The 22,997-nt window shown below is 39.4% G+C and overlaps 1 protein-coding gene across 3 annotated transcripts in view; it reads left to right on the forward strand.

The window, feature by feature from the left end:
- cep85l (centrosomal protein 85L) overlaps positions 1-22,997 on the forward strand; it is a 303,075-nt gene that overhangs the window by 237,670 nt on the left and 42,408 nt on the right. For all 3 annotated transcript variants that reach the window (XM_043684467.2, XM_043684463.2, XM_043684471.2), the window contains exon 4: positions 14,898-15,028. In XM_043684467.2, coding sequence (XP_043540402.2) covers positions 14,898-15,028 — 131 coding nt within the window. The remainder of the gene's footprint in view (positions 1-14,897; positions 15,029-22,997) is intronic.

The following is a 22,997-nucleotide window of genomic DNA, read 5'->3' on the forward strand; positions in this document are numbered from 1 at the left end:
TGCGGCTCCCTCAGAGCCAGCTCTAAGAGTGAACAGGATGTCTGACAGTTCTGTTCTTATCTGTCAGCCAGAACTCCCTGATTGGACCAGATTCATAGCTATGTGTTCCACCTATGACTTCACTACAATCACAACAACTGGTAGCACAATAAAATTTGTGCATGTTCTAAGAGGCAGTAATTGAGGGAATACAGAAATCTCAGAGATTTGTAGTGTTGGAGACAATTCATTGATAGGGATGGATGATGCCAGAGAAGGATTTTAAAATTAAGGATGGATATTTTATCATCAAGGAGTAATTTACACAGGCATCAAGAACAGAGGATAGGTGAATAGGACTTGGTATGAGTTAGGATGTGGCCAGCAGAATTTTGGAGGATAGAGCATTTTACAGAGGTAGAACATCTGAGGATGGTAGATAGAGCATCAGGTTTAACAGAGTCTAGATGTGACAAAGTTGGTATTGTCTAGCTAACACCAATTCTTACAGCTAACCTGAGAATGCAACTTTTAAAAAAAAAGTTTTGTGATTTACACATGAAAGAAGTGAAACTGTTGTGGTATTCGAACAGATGAAAGACTCAACAGACAATCAAGGTATTTTTCAATGTATAATTTCAGTTCCATCACACTGTAAATTTTTGCTATAAATTCTGTGCCTTACAATTGTGGCCTCCACAACCACCTGATGAAGGAGCGGCACTCCGAAAGCTAGTGCTTCCAATTAAACCTGGTGGACTATAACCTGGTGCTGTGTGATTTTTAACTTAGATGTGACAATGATATGGATGAGGGCTTCATGAACAGATGAACCAAGGCAGACGCAAAGTAAGGCAATGTTATGGTTGGTCCTTCAGTTTCCATCTTCACAGTGCAGTGCACGTATTAGTGACATAATAGTGCAACCCTGCTTCTTGGCTTGAAATCAGGAGAGGCATACAGATTCTATACTCATCCCTCAGCTCGGTGTTGTATTGCTGTTTTCAGCTATTCCTTAAGTAGTTATTGCTGCTGAAGATTCTAGCTTCACTTTGATGCATTGCAGAAACAGTAAAACAAAACTTTCAGCAATTAGTAACAAAGTCTCTTGAGTGTTTTGGTTTATAGACTTGGTACTGCCAGGCAACCAGTGGTGCTTGTCACAGTTTTGTTTCTGTGATGTGTTTGCGTGCTAGTTTGGCTTAAGCTTAACATTTATTCAAATAAATGCTTTGATGGTAGTCATGATTTGGAGGTTTAACTCCTTTAATTCCCAAAATTGTAGAAGTCTATTTTTCTTTTGTGTTGGCTTTGTTTGCAAGTTAATGCCCTTTATTAGCACATTCTTTGAAGTTCTTTTTTGAAAAGAGGTACTGTCCACAGTCATGAATGGAAGGTAAGATGCTAATCAAAATGGGGACCTACTTTATGCTGGCTTCCACCCTTACAGATTCAGTTTCTGTTAGTGGTATGAGTTTGACTGTATTCTCTAGGTCATCTTTTATTGTTGAAAGCAAGTCCTTTGACATTTAAATTTAGATGCAGGACTCTCTCTTAGTTGGACCATTTTTATACCAGTATCATTCATGGCATAGAGGGATTTTACATGGCCTTTCAAGGCACATTTGAAGATTTGGAGGATGTCAAAGAAATTCAAAAGAATAAACAGGGTTCTCAACTCTTTTATAAGAGAGAGTTACAGGGCCTCCTCTACTGCCAAATCCAAGCCACCCGATGCCTGGAGGAAGAATACCTCATCTTCCTCCTTGGGACCCTCCAACCACATGGCATCAATGTGGATTTCACCAGTTTCCTCATCTCCCCTCCCCACTTTATCCCAGATCCAATCCTCCAACTCAGCACCATCCTCTTGAACTGTCCCACCTGTCCATCTTCCTTCCCACCTATCCGCTCCACTCTCCCCTCTCACCTATCACCATCAACCACACCTGCATCTACCTATCGCCTTCCCAGCTACCTGCCCCCAGCGTCATCCCTACCCTCCTAATTATCTCTCAACCCCATTCCACCCCACGCCCCAACATTCCTGATGATTCTCCTGCTCCTCAGATGCTGCCTGACCTGCCGTGCTTTAGCAGTGCCACACTTTTCGATCGATCTCCAGCATCTGCAGTCCTCACTTTCTCCTTAGATTTCATGCAGTTGACCAATGTGGTCCTATTCATAAGTGAATTAAGACAATTAAGGGATCAAATTTCTCGATTTTTCTCGATAAAAGACAATTTTCCCCAGAGCATTTGAGCTTTTTTTAAAACTGCATCATTACCCAGCAACACAGAGACAAAGAAAATCACAAGACTGATACATTCCTACCACATATCCCATAGTGTGAGGATCACCCACAGGTTGACGCCCCCAATAATGCTGGGCCTGATGCAGTGATGTTAGCCACTCCACTGATAATTATGGTATATCTTTGGCATTCCTCCTGCTTCTGCTGCTTGAGCCTCAGCAGCTTGACGAAAGTGAGTAATGCAAATGCTGGAGATTAATTCCTGATGAAGAGATTTTGCCTGAAACATCAATTTTCCTGCTCCTCGGATGCTGCCTGACCTGCTGTGTTTTTCCTCACCAGCTTGAGCACTGGTGTGCCTGGGAAGCCTGCTGGCTATCCTAACCACAGTCTACACTGTATCAATCTCCCACCTCCAACCCCACCTGCTGCCTCTCATCAGTTGGCATTCCAAGAGGCAGATCCTTGATTTGTTCGCTCATGCCTAAAGTCCTTTTCTTTATGCAGATAGATGTAGGACTCAGAAATAGTCCTGACACTTGAAGTGTGGAAGATTCAGGCTATATCTCCATTGTTCTAAAGAAGCGCCATACTGGATTTGAAGCATTGATAGTCTCTCCACAAATGCTGCCAGACCTGCTGAGTTCCTCCAGCACTTCACATTTTTGTTTTGGATTTCCGACTTCCACAGCATTTTGCTTTTATTAGTTATCCAAAGAGCCTCATGGCATAATCTGCTCCATCCTGGTAGTGCATTTATCATTGGGTTCAGGTTGTCACCAGGCAATATCTTTGGAGTGGCCTTGTGTATGTTTACGTGTTGATAGCAAAGCACTGAGTGGGAAACTGTCATTCAAACTCCAAAACTTTCACAGATCTTTCGCATTTCTTTGGCCATTGAAGCATGAGAAAGCTTTTACATAAGTTTATGTTGTGAGGTGCACCTCAAATCTGGTTGCAGAAACTCTGAGTGTCATGTCTGGAAATAAAGAAAAGAGTGTTTGGGTAACTCATAACTGTCTCCAATGATGGCAGTACCTTTATTACAATTTTATTAACGCTATTGCTTATCTTTGCATGTTACTGGAGTGAGGTTAAATAGTTTAAACTAGTTATCTCGGCAATATTTCTTGAGTTCCAGTCAGACTACTGGTTGAAGGTGCTGATGGTAACTTCAGTGTATGTACCGATCCTCAGTAGGGACATCATAAGTGCCACTTTGAAGGTGATTTTAAATGCTCATTATTAGGGCTACTGGTGGGTAGGATTTTAAATTGCCCTTTGAATTTCTATGAACACCTTTTCCATTATACTAACAAATTTCATGGACATGCATGGATACCTATTTTGTGCTTTATGTTCTGTTCTGTGAAGGATGACATCCAGCCTGGACTGACTGTGTACATGTATAACAGTTTCATTTTGTACAAAAACCAAAACATCAAAAAGCTTTGTTTTTTTTAAATTCCCCCGCGGGCTGGTATCCTTTACTGCATACTGGAGAAGAGCCAGTTTCTAAAAGTCAAGCACAGGGCCTTTTGGAAAATAGATTCAACATATTGGAACACCCAACGCAGATGTTAGTGCACAATATAACTGAGTAGATGACAGCAGCAGATGTTTCCATTCATGGCTGAAAGTATTTGACCTATCGCTCTTTCAGGGTTACTTTGGCTTAAGCGAAAGTTTTAAATCAATAAGAAAATGTTCCAAAATAGCCTGCATGATGTAACTCTACAGTGTGAGAAACACAAGCTTCACTGGTGTAATAAGGATCTCTTGGCTTCGATCATCAAATGCCTCTAACATACAACACGGTGGAAACGTTTAGCACCATATTTTCCATTAAATCATAATCCTTTGAAGCATATCTTCTTAGGAGGATATGTTTATCTTCATATGGACTCAAAATAATTAAAATATTAGGAGGGAGAAATGGCGATATAAATTTTGTTTTCCTACCTTTAGTTCTCTTTCTGCCCTCTGTGCTTCCTGTTTTAGATAGGGCAATAAGTTCTTGGCTAAAGTTTGCCAATACTTACCATTAGTGCACCAGTGAAGATTTAGTTCTCTTTGTAATTTTTATCTCTAATCACTTTACTGACCGCCCCCCTCCATAATGGGGACAATTACATTAAATAGGAGCAGGGCTGGACTATATGACCTGCTCTGCCATTCTAGAGGAGCATGGCTGATTTTTAGCTTCAGTATCACTTTCACACCCTTTTCCCTTCTGTTTACCAGAACCAAATATCTGCCAGTCTATCTCAGTCTTCATTGTAATCAATGAGGGAGCCTCCACAATTCTCTGGGATGGAGAACTCCCTAGATTTACAGCCCCTCAAGTGAAAGAAATTTTCACCAAAATCTTGGGCATGCACTTTTGGGCACTGGCCACACGTACTCAGCTTCCATGGATATTGAAATCCGCCTCTGTGATCCCTTATGGCACATGTCCAATCCATCTACACGGCAGTTTCCTGGGCAGGTGCAAGAACACCTCAACGTGGAAATGCCTTCATTGGCCTGCTGGGATGTCCTCAAATAAGCAGGCGTGAAACTGGTAGTGGGGAGAAGCCTCTGCGAATGAGTGAGGTTGCAGCCTTTGGTCCCAGCAGTCTCACCACTGGGACATGGACTCTCCAGTTCCAGTGGCCATGTTGCTTTTCACTTGGGGACTTCCTCCAGTGGGTTAGTGGTCTCTGCACTCAATGGATGACAGTCTGAAAGCAAGAAAGTGTTGACATCATCGAAAAATGAATTTTATTTGCCCCAATTGGCAGCCTGTCTCCATGGAGCAATAAACTGACCCCAGGAAAATTCTGCAGGAGAAGGAATATGCAAGAAGCCCTCCTGACAGTCATCACTCTTCAATTAAGTCTCTACAGAGCCAAAAGAAATCAGCTAGACTTCAGTTAAAGTGCCTCTTCAGCCCCAACCATAAAGGACTCAGAATCCTAACAATAAAATTGATTGTATTGCACTTGGTATGAAAACAGCATCCATGTAGCTTCTGTCCAGTTCTGGTATAGCTTTGTCAAATCTTATCTGTGTATCATTGCAGCACAGATATTCTCAGGTGAAGGTACACAAACTACAGATTGTAAGAACAAACAGTGTTCAACAATGACATGAATCTCTAGTTAAGAATTAATTAAGAACTGCACTAGTTAAGAATGGTATCTCTGAAATTCATACAGGTGAACGTGCAACATCAAGGTCTGCTGTGGTGCTACTAAAAGGCAGAATCAACAATTTTCAGATTAATTGTTCATAGTTTCTGGGACTCTTTGAGTTTCTGGAAGATCTGAGGGTTTTGTCTGATAAACGTGGGAGTTGGTGTGGTTAGATAATGTTTGATTTTTTTTCAGACTAGTATGGCTATTCTTTTCAATATGGCAATCAATAGAATAAGAGATACTAAAGTTAATTGATATGCTTTGTTTATTTTGAAGGGGTCCTCTGGTGTTTATACCCCACTATGCATTTACGATATAAAATAAAAATCAAGTGGAGGGGTTTGACTGGGGTGGACAAAGTTAAGAAATCACATAACACAACTTTATAATCCAGCAGGTTTATTTGGAAGTATAAGTTTTCAGAGTGCTGCTCCTTGATCAGGTACTTAGCTGATGAAGGAGCAGCACTCCTAAAGCTTGTACTTCCAAATAAACCTGTTGAACAATAACCTGTTGGCGAGTGATTTTTAACTTTAGAAAATGAAGACCCAAAAGATGGTTTGAAGTATATTGTCTGGGTCCCTACTCATCCATAATATTAACTAGTTGTGGTGAAACGGTTAAAAATTATGTCCCAATACATGTGTGAATCCAACTGGAATGGAGGTGTTGCTTAGTCCCGTGTGAATCTTATTACACACCTCCCCGTGTGAATCTTCTTATCTGTATGTAACCAGAATGGAATGTGTTTTTTAGCCTTGCTCTGCTGTTCACATGAATGTTTATATCTGGAAAAGAGTATATCAGCTGGAAAAGTCTCCAGTTCGGTGAGTCTGCTCCGGGGTTACGTTTAACCGCCGAGCGTGGGTTGTTGGCAACCGCTCTACGAGAACTGACGGCTCCCAGTTCCGGTAACATGTAGAGTGAGTATAAGCCAGACCCGTTGTAAGTATGAGACCTGGTTGTGGCGACGCTGCGGGGAATAAAATGCTCATATTCTAGCAGACTCGCCTCTTGGTCGTTTGTTCTGTGTCAGACTACTCTCCTACGAACCTGACCTTGAGAATTTTTTAAAACATTTGGCGCTGCGAGCAGGGTCAATCGCAATTGAGGAGAGATTTTGATACAGAACAATGTTTTGGAAAAAGACTAAGAAACCAGAAGAACAAACTGTGGAGGTCCCGACCGTCCCGGGATGGCATGGATGTGGGCATGTACGTGGCAGTTTGTTTGAGAAATGGTGGGGGGCGACCGGAGGAACCCCAGGGTCGCTGCTGTCCACCCTTGAGAGAATCCCAGTCCTGCCGAAGAACCCCTTGCCTGGGGTACAGCGGAGGATGTGGGCATGTCCAAAAAGCTGAAGCGGAGTTAACAGAATTGAATGGGATTGAACTGAACTGAACTGAGTGGAACTGAAGTGAATCAAATTGAACGGAACAAAATGGAACTGAGCTAAATTGAATTGAAATGGACGGAACTGAATTGAACACAATTGAATTGAACTGAACAGACCTGAACTGAGCTGAATTGAACTACACTGAATTGACTGAACTGAAATTAACTGAAACGAATTGAACTGAATTAAGCATAATGTAACACATGTATTGGGCCAAGCAGTGGAATGTGGTGTAAAATTATGTCCCAATACATGTGTGAATCATAATGTAACACATGTATTGGGCCAAGCAGTGGAATGTGGTGAAACGGTTAAAAATTATGTCCCAATACATGTGTGAATCTAACCGGAATGGAGGTGTTGCTTAGTCCCGTGTGAATCTTATTACACACCTCCCCGTGTGAATCTTCTTATCTGTATGTAACCAGAATGGAATGTGTTTTTTAGCCTTGCTCTGCTGTTCACATGAATGTTTATATCTGGAAAAGAGTATATCAGCTGGAAAAGTCTCCAGTTCGGTGAGTCTGCTCCGGGGTTACGTTTAACCGCCGAGCGTGGGTTGTTGGCAACCGCTCTACGAGAACTGACGGCTCCCAGTTCCGGTAACATGTAGAGTGAGTATAAGCCAGACCCGTTGTAAGTATGAGACCTGGTTGTGGCGACGCTGCGGGGAATAAAATGCTCATATTCTAGCAGACTCGCCTCTTGGTCGTTTGTTTTGTGTCAGACTACTCTCCTACGAACCTGACCTTGAGAATTTTTTAAAACACTAGTGAAAAGAGATGGTCTTCATTTAAAAGAATTAATTGTAAAACAGAGCTTCACTTCAGAAAGTGAAATAGAGCTGTCAAGAGGTTGATTGCTGAGGGGGAATGGGAGTATGATCTCCAGTTTTGACAAACCTCTTCTGCTTCATATCAGTGTGCCATGGGCGTATTGTGGAGTTGAGGGTGTAGGGGAGGGACTGAAGAAAGACTGACAGGGCTGAAATATTGTAAATCAAATGATAGAGGCTGGTATGATGATGGCTGAAAAATGTGTTGATGGAAAAGCGCAGCAGGTCAGGCAGCATCCAAGGAGCAGGAGAATTGACGTTTCGGGCATAAGCCCTTCTTCAGGAAGAAGGGCTTATGCCCGAAACATCGATTCCCCTGATTCTTGGATGCTGCCTGACCTGCTGCGCTTTTCTAGCAACACATTTTTCAGCTCTGATCTCCAGCATCTGCAGTCCTCACTTTCTCCTGGTATGATGATGGGTCAGCAATGGTGGAATCATAGGATGGCAGGCAAACAGGCAGTTAAAAAATTTCCAGAGCTAAACTCTTAGGACTCAACAAGATCTGGGCAAAAGCACAAATCTCTCTGGCTCCCTGATGTGACTACAAAGCTTTTCTTACAGGCCAGGATCCCATATTCTATCCTTCATGATCTTCAGTTTATCAAAACTGCTGCCTATATTCTAATTTGCAACAATTCCTTATCATCTCTGCTCACTGACCAATATTAGCTCCTTGTCCAGCAACACCCAGATTTTAAATTTCTTATTCTTGTTTTCAAACCCCACCTGTGGTATCATTTCCCACCCCAACTTAATCTGTGTAATCTACTCCAGCTCCACAGCCCTCTGAGACAGCTGTATTTCTCCAATTCTATCTCTTACCCAACTCCAATTTTGGTTGCCCCCTGCATTAGAGACTGTGTCTTAAGCAGCCTGGTCCTAAGGTCTGAAATTCTATCATTAAACTATACTGCTTTTCTATCTGTTTCCTCACTTAAAAGCCATTACTTTGACCAAGCTTTAGACCAACTGTCCTACGTTCAACTCATGTGATTTGATGTCAAATTTGGTAGATGCTCCTCATATGAAGATGTTTGTTAGCACTAAAGACATTGTGTCCTTGTAGTTTTAGCCAGGTGTTTGCTATACTGCAGGAAATCCACTGTAACAGCACTCCCTTGTGACAAATAAGAGATATTACATTTGACATCAAGGGCTTGGGTTCAGTTTGAGAATTGCATAGTGTTAGAAATGCAAAATTGCATTCACAGCACCACCTACAGTTGGGATGCCTTTTGAATGTTGAGACCATTCACTGTACAGTATTTAATTATAATGGTGAAAAAATATCTTACAAATATCTTGTCAGCCCAGAAACCAGAATCTAAGCAGCTGTGCTTGTATTTTGCAAAAATAAAATTGGGAAACACTATTGTTTCCAAAACTAATTGTTGTTCATAATTAATTATGATGCAAACTATCACAATATCACTGAAATCCCTATGATTAGCTGTAAAAAGCCAACAAAAACAAACCTTGCATTGATCTCTGATTGACTATCATGCCTTCATGTGGTCCCAAGACTCCTCATCAAGTTTTTCCCAGACTTCAATTAAAATCCCTCTTCTGTACCAACCATCTTCAGATAAAGGACTCAGAATCCTTTAAAAATTGATCGCATTGCACTTAGTATGAAAACAGCATCCAAGTAGCTTCTGTTCAGTTCTGGTGTAGCTGTGTGAAATCCTATCTTTGTCATGTTGCAGCACAGATATTCTCAGGTGAAAGTACACAAAATGTACAGATTATAACATCAAACAGTGTTCAACACTGACATGAATCTGTCCACAGTTCTATAAGAATGGTATCTTTGAAATTCACACAGGTGAACATTCAATATCAAGGTCTCCTGTGGTGCTTCTTAAAGACGACACTTTTCAGATTAATTGCACATTTTGATTCTGGACATTTTTTGTGAGTTTTTGGAAAAGCTGAGTGTTTTTAAGAGTTGCATGCATTTGGTGAAATTTTCAGTGAGTGGTCTTTCATGTGGGGAGGGCTTGGTGCAGTGGGGTTTACCCACAGAATTGGAAATGATTCATTTGGAGAATGTAAGTGTGATTGAATGAAGTTCACAGTGAGGGGGCTCATTGTCCAGGTTGGGAGGGAAATCAACAGCGAGAGTGCCTGGTGGAATTCTGCGAATTATACCCCTCCTCCCTCCATTTTCCCAGTCCAAGGTCGTTCAGACAGACACTTCAGATCCTCAATTAGACTCCAGCATGAAAGGCTGCTGCACATTTGCCTCCCTTAAACATGGTTGGAAAGAGTTAGAAAGATGCAAGAACTTCTACATCCCACTCATCCATCCAATCACATGTTTCTGCCCTTGCCTTCAAGGTGGTGGTGGTGGGGGAGGGGGACATTAAATTCTTTTGTCAACATTCAAGGTTAGATCAGATGGGTGGATGATGGAAATGGATGTTGAACTGATATGGGAAGAAGATAGATAAATGATTTTAAATTTACTCCACTTGCATGGAAGATAATTTAAAGATAGACTGATTATAATAATAGTATATCTTCATGTTGTGATTTAAGTGCATCCCCGTGTGCTTCTAAAAAATTAGCACATCTTAAGATTTTTTGCTTTGTATTTGTGGCCAGTGAACAATTGAGAAAAAAATTTCTAACCCCCTCCAGTTAATACAGATAGCTTCCAATTGCATAAATAAAGATGTGGTCTTTCTTTGCTAACAATCTCATACATGGGTCCAAACATTAATGTCAGCAAGTTTTGAGAAGAATTAATGTCAGTTAAAAACAAAACTCTGGGTAAGTAACTCTGTTCATTGATGTTAAATAAAATCTACAGTACAGTATTAACTCATTTAACCCAATTGGTCTGTGCTGCATTTAAATTGTTTCTTTACCTTTAAATTATTCCTTCCTCTCGCTTGCCACTCTTTGTTTAAAGGAATTCTTCTGAAACTCTTTATATGGTATTGTAGCCATCTTACATTTATGAGTACCCCTTGTCCTAATAGTTGTTCTGAACTCAGTCACAAATGGAAACAGTTTCACTAAGTTGTTTATAATTAAAAAAAAACTTTGTCAGATCTCTGCATTTTTCTTTTTTCCAGTGAAGAGTCCCAGCAGTCAGTCATTCTTGGTATGTTTTGTTTTATAATTCTGATAACATCTATGCGTTTCCTTTTTGCTCTAGTGCTTCAATATCTTTTTAATCGTTTGGAGACCAGAACTCTTTATAATAGATATTTCCATTTCATATTGCCTCAGTGCTTTCCTAATCACCCATAACATTTCTTTCCTAAGCTTATTCTATTCTCTTCTGTCAGCCTCTCTTTTACTATTAAATATTACCTACTGCTATGCTACTTTGTCTTTTTTTTTTCCAGTCTACCTTTCTTAGCTACATTCAATTCCATCATAGCTGATGTTCCCGAGTCTATTACATCGATGTTTGCACTGCCTATATTTCTCTTAGACATTATCTTAAGCATCATTGCGCTCTCATCACTACTTCCTAGATCATCTCCCACATTTCTGTTATCTGTTCTAGTTCATTTCCATTCATAGGGTCTAACAGTGCTTCCACCCTTAATGGCCTACTCACAAAAAGGCAATTTACATATACCCAAACACTCAATTCCATTTTCCCCTTTCATTCCTTTTGCCAGATATTTTATAGGGCTGGATTATGATCTTTTTAACTCGTTTCTGGACATACTTACACGTTTCTTTTTTTCCTCCCAAGATTTGGTCAGCATGTTAGCTCTGCTAATATTTCTCCAATCCCTTTCTAAATTTGCTCTTATTTCATATAGAATTTGCCTCAACTGTTTGGCTTGATTGCTCCTGCCATTTTGTTATTTATAATTAAGACAGATACCTAGAAAATAAATCATCAATTTTCTTCTCCCCTTGGACTCATGTAAGATTTAAGTCGAGAAGCATACTCAAAGGCATACCACACTTTGTCCACATAGAGGCATACATCACGGAAACAGACTCTTCGGTCCAACTCAACAATGCCAACTGGATATCCTAAACTGATCTAGTCCCATTTGCCCATATTTGGTTCATATTTCTTTCAACTCTTCCTATTCATGTACCCATCTAGATACCTTCCTCTGACAACTCATTCCATGCATGCACCACCTTCTGCATGAAAACATTGTCCCTTAGGTGCCTTTTGAATCTTTCCCTCTCGCCTTAAGCCTATGTTCTTGAGTTTTTGACTCCCCAACTAGGAAAAGGACCTTGGCTATTCACCCTATCCATACCTTTCATGATTTTATAAACTTCTACAAGATCATATGATGTTGTGAGACTTGAAAGGGTTCAGAAAAGATTTATAAAGATGTTGCCAGGGTTGGAGGATTTGAGCTATACGGAGAGGCTAAATAGTCTGGCTTTATTTTCCTTGGAGAATCAGAGACTGAGGGGTGACCTTATAGAGGTTTATAAAATCATGAAGGGTACAGATAGGGTAAATAGACAAGGTCTTTTCCCTGGGATGGGGGGGAGTGCAGAACTATAGGGCTAGGTTTAGGGTGAGAGGGGAAACATTTAAAAGGGGCCAAAGGAACAATCTTTTCACACAGAGGGTGGTACGTGTATGGAATGAGCTGCCAGAGGCAGTGGGGGAGTTTGGTACAATTGCAACATTTAAAAGGCATCTAGATGGGTATATGAATAGGAGGGGTTTAGAGGTTTATGGGCCAAGTGCTGGCAAATGGGACTAGATTACGTTAGGATATCTGTCAGCATGGATGAGTTAGATCGAAGGGTTGTTTCCGTGCTGTATGTCTCTATGACTCTATATAGGAGGCAGATATAAACAAAGGATAAAAGATGTTTAAAAAACTAGTGTAATTTCTCTATAGTTCAGATAAACTACACTATGTAGATCCCTCACTCTATCTCATACCCACTGTTTGATAGCCTGCAATACACACCACAAATTGTACATATCCCTTTTAACTCTATTCAAATGGATAGTGTCTTAATGCAACTTCCGAGAGTTTTGTTTTGTCCTAGTATTGTGGCAGAATCCTTCAGTAAAATTTAATCCAGGTTTGGGTGAACTTCAACACCCCAAAATATCCTGAGACCCTGCATAAGATTGTGTTCAAACCAGGAAACATTTTATTAACACCTATGCCAATTTACTTTTCTTATGTGTTTCTGTGCTATTAGTCATAGCAGCTGAATGAATTTGGACTCATGGTCATTGAGCTGGATTGGGCAATGGTGTTGGAGTGAGAGAGATACCTGAATACTGTACTCCAGAGGCAGTCACAGCCCTTAGGCTAGAATCATCTGCCTTGGCCAGTGGTCAGGGTGTGGATGCGAGTGAAGCAAATAAGGGCACCCAGGGGACAGAAGTGCAGGAGGCTTGGCTTTTGCAATTGTCCAACAGGTTCAGACTTTTTCGCTTTCTTAGGTTGAGCTAAGTGACCGTGGCACCATGCTACAGGATGTTGGAAGAGCTAAAAGGAATGTGATAGCAATGAGTGATATTGGTCTGTGAAGCAAAGAACACAAATCTAGATGACAGTGTTTGGCCAGTGTAAAAGTTCAGGATATCTGCTCTGAGCTGGAAAAGAGCTTGCAGTGGAAGAGAGAGGGTCCAGAGATTTTAGTTCACATTGATATCAACCATGTAGGTAGAACTAGGAAGGCTGTTCTGCTGACAGAGTATGATAAGCAAGATACTAACTTGGAAAGCAGAACCCCAAAGGCAATAATATCTGGATTACTACCTGACCCACCTACAAATTAATATGGAAAAAAATCAGATTAGAGAGCTGAATGTGTAAGTCAAAAACCAGTGAGAGGCAAGGGAGTTCTGGTTCATGGGGCATTGGCACCAATACTGGGGAATGTTGGATCTACTTCTTTGGAATGGGTTACACTTGAAAAATCTAGAACTGGTGCCCGAGCAAATTGCAAAGCCAGGGAACAAGAGACTGCTTTGAACAAAACAAGTGGGTTGATGGATCGAATTTTGGTAGATGTACCAAATCAAGAAATAGAGTCAAGAAAAGAGAGCAAATAATAATATAAGAAACAAAGGTCACAGAGAGCAGAAATGTACAAAGAAAGGGAAAAAAAACCTACCAGCAGCCAATACTAGATATTATAAAGATAACAAAAAGACAAAGCTGAAGTATCTGTACGTGAATGGGCATAACATCAAAAACTATGTAAACAAGTTGAAGCACACTTCAAAGTGAATAACTATGATCTGATGTTATGCCATATAGATGAGTCCAGAACTAGGGGCTCACTGTTTTCAAATTAGTGGCTGCTCTTTCAGGACAGGGAGAAGAAGAATCTTTTGTTTCTTAAAAGGTTGTGCAACTTTGGAACTTTCTGCCTCAGAAGCTGAAGGAGGTGGAGCCATTGAATATGTTTGAGACAGATGCAAATTGATTTTTATTAGGCAAAGGAATCAAAGGTTATTCAGGTAGGTGAAATGCAAAAGTTGAAATCTAAACAGACTTGTCAAGATCTCAATGTTGAAACAGCCTCAAGGGGCTGAATAGCTGATTTGTAGGTTTGTGATTTGTTCTCCTTTGTAAACAATTATTGTTATTATAGATAGATATCCAAAATATAGTAACCTTATTGCATCCTATACAGAAAGTAGCATTATGTCCGATGGTGAATGGTAGAAGCTAGGTAAATAACTAACATATATGAACTTGATTTTAGTCTGCATTGTAAACTGATATTCAAACTTGAGAAATATTGTATGACACCAAGCAAATACAAAACATGCAATTTCATGACTGAGATTCATGGTCTCCTTCAGTTACAAGAATCTTCGGATTGTACGTGTATTAACGATAGGTTGTAATAGCAATTGGGTTTTAAATTATCTAAGAAATATTGGAGTCAGCTTCCAGGTATGTTGCAAGTGCAGTTACACAAATGGACACCAATTAGTCAAATTCTTAATAGAAATAAAGAGCCAGAGTGATATTCAAAACCTAGAATACAGGTAGATAGAGTCCAAACAATGGCATGACTTTTCTATTACAGGAGAGGTTAAAATGAAAGCTAGGAGATGACAGTGAATCTACATAGAATATTAATGATTACGCTTGCAAATTATCGTGTTGATGAAAAAAGATCCTGTAAGTTACAGAAAATTGCTTTGTATAGAATCCCATTTATAAAAGAAAATTCTATAATGTTGAGTAAAATCCAGTTTACCTGTGTATTGTCAATAAATCCCAACATCTTCATTAAATGCCTGTGTCTCACTTTCTTCCTTAGATGCCCAATAAGTCACCATTGCAGGTTTCATTGGTCTACCCCACCCAGCTAAGCCAGGATTCATGTGAAAGGAACTCACAACTGAAGATGAAAGAGAATTTACTGAGAAAAAAGGATATTGTCATTGAAAGGTAATGAACAGCTTTTTTGTGACTCCTATTTCATATGCAATGTGGAAATGTACTTTATTTTGTTAACTATTCAGACAGCAATGATTCAGAAAGACCAATGGCTGCTCCTCTTGAATAAACCAGTGAAAAGATTATTACAGTATTTACAGTGGAATGATTTTTTCATATGTTTGGTGAGACCTTCATTCATAAAGGTTATAAATTATCACAAAATGACTACTGGAGACCTTTACTGACCTGTAAGAGTTAGCTTTCATTTAAATACCAGCAAAATGGCAGGACTGTTCAGCTTAATGCTAATTATAGCCATCCAGATGTATTTTTAAATTAAAAAGTAACACTAAGCCTAAGCACTGCCACTACCGCAGACAAATCATAAGCGTAACATTTTCTCACATTCTGATCTGTCGTTAGGATTCTTATGTCAATGTCACAAATGCGCACAAGGGCAGCAACTGAAGCTGTGAGCTCCAATGGGCTTTGCCTTTTCTGGTAGATGTTTTTATGTGATATAAAACCTGTTTTATTTAGTCATACATGTGTAGCAATGAGCAAAGAAGGCCACTTTGCCTGGATGCTGATTAAAAATAAAGATGCTGTTTGACCATTACCCTCAATCATGTTCTCACCAAATATCTGTCCCACTCCTTATTAAAACTACGGGATAAGTTGGACAGTTAAATACCATTTTTTAGAAAAACTTCTTTGCTTAACAGTAATATCTGATATATTTAAACATCTTGGCTATTCTAAAATCCATCCCATGACAATTGTTGTCATTCAATTTAGCCAAATTGATATTGGGCAGTTTTTTTTAATGGGGTTCCACAATGTTGAAAATGCACCCGATATTGAACTTCGTCATATGTAGCAAATTCATAAAGGAATTTATCCCTCAATACATTTTACAATCATATAATCAATATTGAAGAGAAAAAGCTCAAAATATTGTACTTCTATGAATATGATGATTTCTCACTTTTAGTTTATTCTTTTGTTTTCCTACCTGTGTGAAGCTTTTATCTGATTGCTTCCATCTATTCAAGTGCATACACAAATCTGTTATGAATGATTTTGTTCCAGACTGATCAACTTCATAACAAAATAATGAATAATGTGTGCAATCACACATAATAATGATGGCATACTGAAAACAGAAAATAGTGCTTAATTTGGATCTAAGTACTGTACTTAGACAGTCGTACAGATGGAGCAGAGAGAGAAAAAAACCATCATAATTGGTTTTTCCTGTGTTTGGTGCCTGAGTCATTCAATTCTCTTTTCCTCTGTTAACACAAAACACTCTGAAAAAAGCAACATCAAAAAACGCAGTTTGAGAAAAAAAAGCCTTCATTTATACATCTGTCAGAAACATTTCACAGGTTTTTGGCGTGCAATTAATTACTTGCAAATATAAATGTTAAGACAAGCATTGATATCAGTTATTGTTCAGCAGGACCACATGCTGCATTGCTGCTGGTCAAGGTGATGATGGTAATGATGTCAACTCATTAATGGAGTGTCAGCTTATTATTTTAATAGTGCATCTAATGCATAAAGTGCTGGGGATATCTTGGGATGGGTGCTGCAAAGTCAGGTGCAATTTTCTAGTTGCTCACGTACTGACCCATTTCTTTTAATGTAATAGGGCACAATGTCCATACATTAGAGTTTGGATGTTGGACGTGTGGAGAACTGTGCAACATTAACTAAGGATGGCACAGTTAAAGGAATGGGTTACATAGAAGCAATGTTTTATTTTTTTTAAATGACTTCCCCCTTCAGTTTCCACTGGAAATGAAGGGTCAGAATTTTAAATAGATTGGAGCTAAGGTTGAAGACAGGCAACTTTATAGTTTTATCTGGGGAATCAGAATACCATTACCATCCATTAATACATTTCCATCCATTAGTGTAACATGCTGGGTACTCTCCAAAACACTTTCCATTTGCCTTTGCTTGAAAAGCATTTAAACATAGGCATAAAACTCATAAAGTTTCTACCTCTTGTCTATTACCCTATGTAAGTGAATTAGTTAAAGAAAGTATTACAAATACATACAATACTTTGTCACTTTTACTTGTCAAAATCCACGCAGTTTTAATCTTCAATCTAATTTGCTTGTCATTATAAAATAGATTTCATACTGATCGTGACCGCAGCTTTCAAACTGCAGAAAACTTTTATACCAAATCTGTAAAGTTTATTTTCAATAATATTTGTTAGTAATATCTGGCACCTTTTTACTCTTGTGGTAAATTAAGGTTAATTAGATAGAGGTGGTAAACACTGATTGTTTAAACAGTGCGAAAAGATACTCTCAGACTGTGGTGCAGTCGTAATGTCCCTACCTCTGAGTCAAAAGGTCTGTGTCCAAGCCCCAACTTCCACAGATGTGTCATAACACATCTGAACAAAAACATCGAAAGTTAAGAGCAAGATTAGGTCATTTGGCCCATCATGTTTGCTCTGAAATTCAGTATAATCATGGCTGATCCTCTATCTCAATACCATATTCCCGCTTTTTCCCAATATCCATTGATGCCTTTAATACCTAAAAAAGTATGTCTTCCTTGAATATATTCAGTGACTAGGCCTCCACAGTCGAGAATTCCATAGGTTCCCCCATCCTTTGAGTAAAGAAATCATTCTTCATCTTAGTTTTAAATGGTTCACCCCATATCCTGAGACTTTTTCCACTGGTTCTAGACTCCCCATCCAGGAAAAACACATTTAGTCTGTCCCAACCATGTGAAAATTGTACATTTTTCAATCAGGCCCTTCTCATCCTTCGAGACTCTAGTGAAGACAAATTTTACAGGACCTTGAAGAATTTAATTTTACGATGCTGCAAAAGGTCTCTCATTACAACTGTGATTCATCAACTTTGGCACTAGGTAATGATGTTCATTTGCAGGCATGATGGATTGAATGGCCTCCTTCTTTGCTTTACTAATTATATGATTCTGGTAATATCCTTGTTAATCTGTACTGTATCTTCCTGATTGTAAAAGTTTTATAACAAATGCTCAAACTCGTACTTAAAACTCCAATTGCAACCTGACTAATATTTTATGTATATTCAATGCAACCATTTAGCTTTTATTTTCACTTTGTATCCCTCAATAAAACATCAATTCTATTTAGTTTTATGGCCTTATTTATTTGTAGTTGACTTTTACTTTGGTACAAGACAATAGGATGATTGGTGAGTATTGGCAAGTTTTCTAATATTCTGTTGTAATAGCTTTTAATGTTATTGGATGATAGGTAAGCTCAGCCAAGTGGAGTGTACACCAATGGTCCATATGAACTGATGCACACACCAAGTGTCCACAGATGAACACATCTACAGAATGTGGCACTGGCTGTACAAGATTGAATTTTGGGTTTTGCAGTTTGACTGGCGGCTTGAGTCTTTGTTGTTCAGCTGCGTGAAAGAGGACTACACAGTTGGCATGCTTAGGGAGATGGTCACATTGCAGATGAGAAGTTACACACAGCAGTGGAATCGGTAATTGCCAAGCAGTCAAAGAGAATCAGACAGGCTGTGCACTGTGGTTGCTAATCAATATTCCAATTTGGATACGGATTAGATCAATGCTTCCTCAGAAGAGAGCAGCCAGAGGCAGGTCAGGGATACTCGGGGTGACTCATCTGTATGGGGAAAGGCAGAAGAATGATAGGTAATTTCACAGATGGATTTTTCAGTGGCTAACAATGTGACTCCTTGATAGTATGTTGCCTCTCTGGTGCCAGGGTAAAGGATGTATGACTTGGCTACGGAACATTCTTCTGGGTGAGGGCAATCTGCCAAAGGTTCTTGACATCAATGACTTTGCTAGGAATAGAAATGAGGTCCTGAAAGCAAATTTCAAGGAGTTAGTGTTGCAAAGTTGGTCTGTATAAAATTGTTAAATGGGGAAAACATTGAGTGTTCCCTTTAAACAATTTTTTTTTGAGCTTTGAGTTAAAATGGACATCTGACAGCAGCTTGAGTTTGTAGGTGCGCGGAGCACCCGAATTGCAACATTTTGTATCTAAAGGCAGGCAAAGCAGCAGTTTTATCAAGACAACGGTCTTTGTAAATTTAGCCAATCAATTGAAACCAGACACTTGGGTACCAAAAACCTATTAAATTTAAATGTGATGGTTTTGACAACCGAGGACCAATCTGATTGTAAAAATATCGATAGGTCATCAAGGGTATAAAAGATAAGGGCATTTGGAAAATCAGTAGCGAACTAACCGTCATCTGCTAAGAGATAACAACTCTCAGCTCTTAGAGAAAGCACCAGTATTTTACCATGATACTGCAGCACACCATCTGAAGTCCTGACAGAGGCAAAGAAAAAGTAACCTGGCTGGAATTTCGAGAGACTAAATGCAATTGTTTTATGAAATAAGTGGGACTTGTATTTATTGGAACAACATACTTTTAGAATCTTGAGTTATTCGGGAATAGTTAGTAGTCAGAAGAGAATTGTTCGGTCTGTTAATAGTTTAGATACTTTGTTCACTGTTAGATGTAGATAAATAAATTGTTACTTGTGGATTATAAAGTGAGCATAAGGGATTTCTTTTACTTAACCACTTGAAGATGCTGAAAGCAGGTTACACCACTTTTCACACTCTTTTTACAGATTATGGGGGGAGGTGCTCCTTTTTGGAGTATTTAGGTTTTAATTCTCAGAGCAGGGTCAACCTCCACTTTTCAATACAAGGTAGGAAATTGAAAGACAGAACCTCTAAAGCAGAAATCTCAGGCTTACGCCAAGCCCCATGTGGTTGTCAGCATAGAGATAAGAGAATTGAATGATCGAACATGTAGCTGGAAAATTAATGTAGGAGGATGGGTATCAGATTTCTTGGATATTGGGACTGGTACTGGTACTGGGGCTGGTGGGATCTTTACAAGCTGTATCATCTGCACCTAAGGAGGACCAGGATAAATTTAATAATGCTAATGGGGAGGGTTTCAACTTGATTGGCAGGGGACTAAAAATATGACACCAAATCCAAATCAGGGAGCAGAAGCTTAACCATTGATAACCATTCTTGCAATTGACAGCCATCCTCTTCACTAAGTAGTTTTTGTGTTGTCAAAAACTTCTCAATTATGACTTCCATATTTCTGTACAAACCATTCATTTCCTGTTCTGAAGTTCTATGGTTCCTTCCCAGAGAAGGATTGAAGTCTCTCTTTGAGCTATTTTTGTTAGGTGCTAGGATGAAAGAGTCAGCAGGAATGCTGATTTGAAGTTACAGTCACATCAGCCATGATCTTATTGAACAGTGGAGTAGGCTCAAGGTGCTGAATATCCTACTCCTGCTCCAAATTTGTATGTTCATAAGCACATTTTAAATCCTATACTAGTGGACTTCAATATTTCTCCACACGATTAGTGATTTCTCAGATTGCCATAAATGCTAAAGATTCGGCAAGAAAAATTGCAGAATAGGAACGAAGAGAGAGAGAGAGAGCTGATTTTTGCAACTTAGAAGAAAGTGAAGAAATTGTATATATTCTTGATAAGGTCAAACGTCTTGCGTTTTGTTGGAATTATTCATCATACTCATGACTTGTGCCTTGTAGATGGTGGACAGGTGGTAAGTTAGTCATTGCAGAATTCCCAGCCTCTGAACTGCACTCTTCTTCATTCATTCAGGATACGTGGGCTTCACTGGCTGGGCCAGCATTGGTCCATGCCATGTTGCCCTTGAGAAGGTGGTGGTGAGCAACTTTGTTGATCCAGTGCTGGCCTTCATCACTAAAGGGATGGAATATAGGGAAACCAATGTTACGACACAGTTATACAAAATCCTAGTTACATCCCACTCAGAGAGCTGTGAGCAGATCAGGGCACCACAATTTGGCTTTGGAAGAATTCAATGCAGGGTTACAAGGATAACAGCTGGCCTTCAAGGGTTAAGTTAAAAATGAAAGATTAGGCAAATTAGGTCTTTATTCTCTAGAGTTTATGAGATTAAGAGGTGATCTCATTGAGGTCTTCAGAATATTACCAGGAAAAGGGTAGATAAAAACAAACTATTTTCCCTATTTTAAGATTCTACAGCCAGGGACATAGTCTAAGACTTAGGGCAAGGCCATTCACAGGAGATGTCAGGAAGCACTTCTGCACACAAGTGTAGTGGAGGTTTGGAACTCACTTCCTCAAATGATAATTCAATTGTTATATTTAAATCTGAGATAGATAAATGTTTATTAATCACAACTATCAAAGGATATGGGCCCAAGGCAGGTATATGGAGTTAGACCACAGATCAGCCATGATCTTATTGAATGTAAGAGCAGACCTGAGGGGCTGAATGGCCTACGCCTGTTCATATGTTCTTAAATTAGTGTAGACACACCCATAGTGTTGTTAGGAAGCAATTTCAGGATTTTGATTCAGTGACAGTGAAAGAATAGCAATCCCAAATAAGAATGATGAGTGGCTGGGAGGGGAGCTTGCAGGTGATGGTATTCACACATTTTCTCCTTCTAGATGTAGTAGTCATGGATTTTTCCCAATCTGTGCTGTTAAAGGAGCCTTGAAAATTTCTCCAGTGCACTGAATGTTAGTGGTGAAGGAAATTACGTTTTATGAATGTAATGCCAGTACAGTGACTGCTTTGCTATGGATGGTGTCAAGCTTCTGTAATGTTGTTAGAACTGTACCCGTCCAGGTGAGTGGGGATTATTCCTTCAGGTTCCTGACTTGTGTCGTGGTAGATTGTGGACAGGTTTTGGGGAGTCAGGAGAAGAGCAGGATTCCTAGCCTCTGACTACTCTTACAGCCATTGTTTCGTATGACACATTCAGTTCAGTTTCAGTACATGATATGGATTTCAGTTATGGTAATGCAATTCAATCTAAATTCCTATTGGTTAGATTCTCTTCTGTGAAAAACCTCTCTGTGAATGACAGTTGTGTGATTAAAAATTCACAGGCTGAGGAAGAAAGAAGAGCAGATTTGCCTGACATACTGAATGTTTCCGTTCCTTTTTGCTTTTATTTTGGATTTTCAGCAACTGCGGTATTTGCTTTTCTATTGACAGTTTAGTCCTGCTTCCAGTCCATTCGGTTCAAATTTTCATAATCAAACTTAACCATCACTGTATAACAATAATCAAGTATTGTATTCCATTCTGAGCACCTTATTTGAGGAAAGATGTTAAAGCCCTGGATAGAGGGCAAAGGAAAGTTTCTAGAATGGTAACAGGAATGAGGTATTTTACATACAAGAAAAGAAAACATTAAGCTTATTCTCCTTGGAGCAGAGAAGATTAAGAGCTGACCTTATTGAGGTGTTCAAAATTAGGAATAGTTTTGACAGGGTAAAGGTGGATAATCTTATTTCCACTAGTTGATATGTCAGTAACCACAATTTCAAGATTGGCAGCACGAGAGATAGGAGTGAAATGAGAAGTAATTTCTTGACTCAGAGAGTTGTTTGGATTTGGAATGCACTGCCTGGGAGAGTGGTGGAGGCGGATTCCGTAGGAGGTTTTAAAAGAGAGCTGGATATATATTTGAAAGTGATGAATTTAGGGGTTACAGAGATAGGGCTGGAGATTGGGACTAGCTAGATGGTCTTTCAGGAGCTGGTACAGACACAACAATCTAAATGGCCGTTTCTGTACTGTAAACCTCTATGATTCTAACTTAATGGTAATCATGGATTCAAAAAGAAGGTCCTCCCTGCCAAACTGTTCACCTTCCTTGAGGAAGTAGCAAGCTGTATGACATGATGTACCTCGATTTGCAAAGAAAGCTTCAAATAAACTTACACACACAAACAAGGTTTTTAAATTCAAATTTTTGGGGATTCACCATAAACCATAAAAACGGATAAGAAGTCAACTGAAGCGAAGTTGGGAATGCGTATATTTATGACCAATGAGAAACTGGAATATGGACTGTTTAGACATTTCTGGTTGAAGAGTCTTTATAGAATCCCTGCA

Source organism: Chiloscyllium plagiosum, unplaced genomic scaffold (assembly GCF_037043375.1).
Source record: "Chiloscyllium plagiosum isolate Xiang-an unplaced genomic scaffold, Cpla_swu_hap1 HiC_scaffold_3, whole genome shotgun sequence".
Taxonomy (NCBI): Eukaryota; Metazoa; Chordata; class Chondrichthyes; order Orectolobiformes; family Hemiscylliidae; genus Chiloscyllium; species Chiloscyllium plagiosum.